The 5,000-nt window shown below is 46.5% G+C and overlaps 1 protein-coding gene across 1 annotated transcript in view; it reads right to left on the minus strand.

Annotated features, from left to right (window-relative positions):
- Positions 1 to 258: 258 nt before the first annotated feature.
- Positions 259 to 5,000, minus strand: part of bcl11ba (BCL11 transcription factor B a) — a 16,937-nt gene continuing 12,195 nt past the window's right edge. The window contains exon 2 of the mRNA XM_079373009.1: positions 259 to 5,000. This exon is cut by the window's right edge and continues 267 nt beyond it. Coding sequence (XP_079229135.1) covers positions 3,274 to 5,000 — 1,727 coding nt within the window. The 3' untranslated portion in view covers positions 259 to 3,273.

A 5,000-nucleotide genomic window follows, 5' to 3' on the forward strand; every position in this document is an offset into this window, starting at 1 on the left:
GTGCTGGAGGTAGAAGCGCTGATCGTTCGTTCGAACGGGCGAGGTCACTTCTTGGGGCGCCAGAAAAACTGCAACCCTAAGGGGGGCCCCCCCCACTCTTATGGCACTCACCACCGCAATGCCCCCGCTTAGCGTTAGCATGAATTACTGCTGTGAACATCAGAATTGTCAATTGAGGGGAAAAATGAGGAGGACAACACACACACACACACACACACACACACGCAGCAGATCCAGGTTTGACACGTATGACTCATTTTTAAAATTGTTTTATTTTTGATTTCATCACACCCAAGGCAGAATCAAAGTTACTAAAACTGAAGACTTTTACAGTTACAGTGACAAAAAACAGCTTCAGAGAGACCCACAATTTAAAACTGCAAAAGAAAAAAGATTTTTTTTTTTATTAAAAAAAAAAAAACAACCTTTTTTTTTCTAGTTTAGTAAAATGCCCAGGCATTCTCCAATATTACAAATACTGGTATACTTTACAGTAAACAAGAGAAATGTCATATATATTCATATATATTTATATATACTAAAACCCCGTCACCAAAAAGAAAGAAAGGAAAAAAGATTTACACGTCAGAGAAACTTTAGAAGCAAACCTGAAAAAAATACTCGCTTGTTTCAAACACACATACACACACACATATTATTTTACCCTTGTACTTGTTTCAATACTGTAAACTTATTAAAGACAGAATGCACTACATCCTCTTTCTGAGTTTCCTGATTTGTGTGGTGGACGTTTTGTGTGGCTCTTCGTCCTCTGGGTTTGGGACTGACTCGGCTCCTTCTCATAAAGTTTATCTATAAATAGGTTTGTGCCTTTATATGTACATATGCATACATACATATATATATACACACACAGACACATTAGAGATTGTGCTGGCTGCTCCTAAACCTAAACATCAGCATTAATTTAAACCATTCTGTTGAAATCAGTCAGATTTATGAGAGTTTTACATTTTTATTTCTTCAATCTGATGCTTCATAAAAAGTGTTGCATTTGTCAGAGACAATAAATAGGAAGATCATTGTTCAAGGCACACTCATGTCTAATTGAACGGCAGTACAAAAACTGTCCCAAATAAATATTCATATTATAATTATTATTATTTTAATTTTATTTTTTATAGTGCCAGCATTGGGAGAGCCTCACCTAACAACCCTGAGCACTTCAGCGTCAGGAGATCCCAAGATCTACACCCTCTGTGTGCGTGCAGGTGTGTGTGTGTGTGTGTGTGTGTGTGTGTGTGTGCAGGTGTGTGTGAGGGGGGGGTCGATAAATGTTGTATGGATAAATCCTAAAGTGCAGGTCTGACGTTTGGAGACATCAGATATAACATTAAAAGCACCAGGATGAGGGAGGATGGAGATGTTTCAGATAAAAGAAGGAGTGACGCCTCTTGCCTTATAATCAATCTCTGCACACGGTTTTACTGAGACTGCTTTCTAGATTCAGTTCGCTCTTTCAACAAATCCCAATAGTTTCAAAGAATTCGACTGTGCGGCAGTTTGTCTTCTTCCCGCTTTGCTTTTGTTCCACGTGTTGCACTTACGCAATATTTGTTGATTTTAAAAAATGAAATGTCTTGTTCCATTTCTTAAGCGACAGCGGCGGTTCTCTTGACCCTGGATAATATCTGCCACACGTGCAGGTTGAGGATTTTAATATCAACAAAGTCACGTGTGAGTCTTGCATCATCACGAGAGACGTCCCGAATTTCCTCATGAGGTGATCAGAGCTGATGGATGTGGTCACCTGGTCGGCCATTTTTAATTTTACCGATTGTTTTGAATTTGTTTTGATGTGTTTAAAGTCGAGCTAAAAAATGCGTGGTTAAAAACAAGAACGCTGTCACAGCAAACACGAAGCACAGCTGACTTCCTTCATCAGGTGATTTAACTTTAATAGTGAAACATGAATGTATGTCTCCACCTTTACCTGAGCGCAGAGAGGCAGCAGGAAAAGGTCACGGTTCATACATTCTAATAAGACGTGGTTTCTGATTGGTGTTTGTAAAGGACATGAGGAAATGTGAAGGCTGACGGAGCACGAGCTCGACCTGAGATGTCTGTCCATTCTCGCTTCATGTTAACGTGACTTTAAATCCATAACGTCAACGAATGAGGGGTGTTTGACTTCAGTCCCCGGGGGCGGGTCCTGCAGGTGTTTTTATCCACACCTGGGAGGTCTTCAGAAACAAAAATGTCTGTTTCACGTTTTTGTTAGCGAAGAGTTGATGCCGCAAATCGGAGAAAACACCGACCGGATGAAAGCTAACGAGAGCACAACTTAAAGCACCTGCTGCACCTCAGGTGGGTTTACAGGTGTGCCCCCCCCCGGGTCCTGTATGGCTTCATGCAGAGTGGATGTAAGTGTGTGTGTGTTTGGATGGTGTGTGTGGTAGCGTTGTTGGGGTGCGGTACTTCGTACCAGCAGCAGCTGCCTTATGTGGAACATGTTTGTTTTTTTCAGGCTGGTTGTGGCGTTCGAAGGAGGAGGCGGGGCCTATGCACCTTGGGATCCTCTTTGTTTCGCATTTACTGTCACATCTGACACTCAGTGCTACATATCCAATTATATTGACATGTTTAAAAATTCGTTCATGCTACAGTGCCAAAGGATTGTTGTCCGCGTTTCGTCATCACACACAAAAAAAAAAAATCTAATTCTATCATTCTCAGTTAACGCCACTGTCAGACTGAAGATTGAACTCAGCTTCTCTTCAACAAGTCACACGTTTAGCTTACTGTACATTTCCTACAAGCAGCGGCCAAAAATTAAAAAATTAAAAAAAAATTCAAGACTTCAAATGGACATTTGTCTTCTACAAATCTCTCAGGATATCATGTGGGTTTTTTGAAAAATAGAGGAATGCAAAATCAAAATGAAACGACTGTTTTAAAAAAAAAAAAAAGAAATGCCTAAAATAAAAATGTACCTGCACATGCCAAAATACAAAATCCAATAAATACAGAAATTATTGCACAGTTAAAGGCTCCACACATGTTAAACTCAACTGACTGATTGTTTTAAAAAGAGCTCCAAATGAGGCAGTAAGACAGCTTCACTCGGCGTTCGGATGGTGTTTCCACTTTTTTGTTCTCAGTTGGCAGTTTTTTTTCCAAAAACACAAATGAAAAAGAAATGAACGTCTCAGAAAAAAAAGAGTATCCAGCTACTCCGTGTTGTTCATTTTTTTTTTTTTTTTTTTTTTTTTTTTTTCTTAGTCAGTGTGTGGAGTCAGAGCCGGACCGGGTTCAGGTTCTCTCTGCTTGTTCGATTTTGACCTCGTTGGTCATCAAATGTTCTCCGTGCCACTTTTTCATGTGTTTCTCCAGAGTGCTGTACACGCTGAAGGGCATTTGACAAATGTCACAGCGGTACACCTCTTTCCCCATCTGCCCGTGTGTCTTCATGTGGCGCGTGAGCTTCGAGCTCTGGGCGCAGGCGTAGTTGCACAGCTCGCACTTGTAGGGCCGCTCTCCGGTGTGGCTGCGCCGGTGCACCGTCAGGTTGCTACAGTTCTTGAACACCTTGCCACAATACTCACACGTGTCACACCTCCTGCTGTCCTTGGAGCTGGGTCGGCCGGACCCTCCGCTCAGGTGAGGCGTGCTGCCTCCGCTGGCGGTGCCACTTCGGCCCGACAGGCCGCCGTCCAGGAGGTCGCCCGGAGGAGTGGAGAACCGTAGGCTCCCGTTCTCCGACGAGTGCTCGGAGGAAGTGGCGAAGGGCGATTGTCTGGAGTCGGTGAAGCCAAGGAAAGGGTCTTTGATGAAGTGGCGTGAGGCGGCGTAGCCCACCAACCACTGGGAGTAGACATTCTCAGAGGGGATGTGGGGGGCCTGCTGGATGTCCAAGTCCTTCTCAATCTTGATCCTCTTATTGGAGGAGTTGGACAGGCTGGGGCTGGTGATGGGGGTGGGCTTACGGGGGAATAGGCCTGAGAAAGAGTCGCCAGAACCACAGTTCCGGCCGTTTATGGTTGTCCTCTCTTCCCGCTGGTGGTTCATCTCCCCAACCACCGAGTCCTCATCCCCGTTGTCCCGGGGGATGTCGGAGCACCTCTTAGAGAAGGGCATCCTTTTACGATTGTCAACGATCAGGTTGTTGTACTGCTGTATGGAGTTGAGTCCTCCGTTGTCCACCATCTTGTCGAGGGAAAAAGAGGATTTGTCGTCTGAGGGCGGTTTGGAGCCATTCTCGCGGTTCCTGTAGAACTCGGACTCCATGCTGAAGTTCGATTCTGGTCGACTCTCGTTCTCCAGCTCTTCTTCCTCCTCCTCCTCCTCCTCCTCCTCGTTGCCTTCCCCCTGGAAGTCCCCATCGCGGTTCTTCATGCCCTCGCCCGTGACGTCGCTGGTGCCCGGCTCTGGAGAGCTCGTGGTGGACAGTCCATCGTCTGAGCGTCCCGTCAAAGATCCAGCTTTGTGCATGTGGGTCTTCATGTGTCTCTTCAGCTTGCTGGCCTGAGAGCAGGCGTGGTCACACAGCTGGCACTTGTATGGTTTTTCTCCTGTATGGCTGCGACGGTGGACCACCAGGTTGCTTTGAAACTTGAAGGTCTTTCCACAGAACTCGCAGGACTTAACCTTGTTCGGGTTCTGGGGAGGGGTGGTGCTGTTCGGGGGCATCGGCGGTAGGGGCGGCGTGCTCAGAAAAGGGGATTTCGGCCCCGGTTGGAAGGGGTTGGGGTTTAGTAGTCGGTGCATAGGGTTGGCCCTGCTGGGTGACAGGGGGGGCGTGGTGCTGTTGTTGTTCCCTGCCAGCTCTCGGAGCCTCCTGGAGAAGTCCATGGACTGGGACTCCATGGCCATGGGCGTCAGACGCATCACCCGCTCAAAGGCACTGGGGTGCTGGGAGATCAAGCCCATTTCCTCTGCACTCAGGCGTTCCAGTCTGTGGGGATCCAGGTGATGGCGGGGAGGCGGACTGATGAACGGAGGCGTGTTGGGGAGGCGGTTCTCCACGAAGCCCGGAGGCG

The sequence above is a fragment of the Symphodus melops genome (genome assembly GCF_947650265.1).
Source record: "Symphodus melops genome assembly, contig: scaffold_432, whole genome shotgun sequence".
NCBI lineage: Eukaryota > Metazoa > Chordata > Actinopteri > Labriformes > Labridae > Symphodus > Symphodus melops.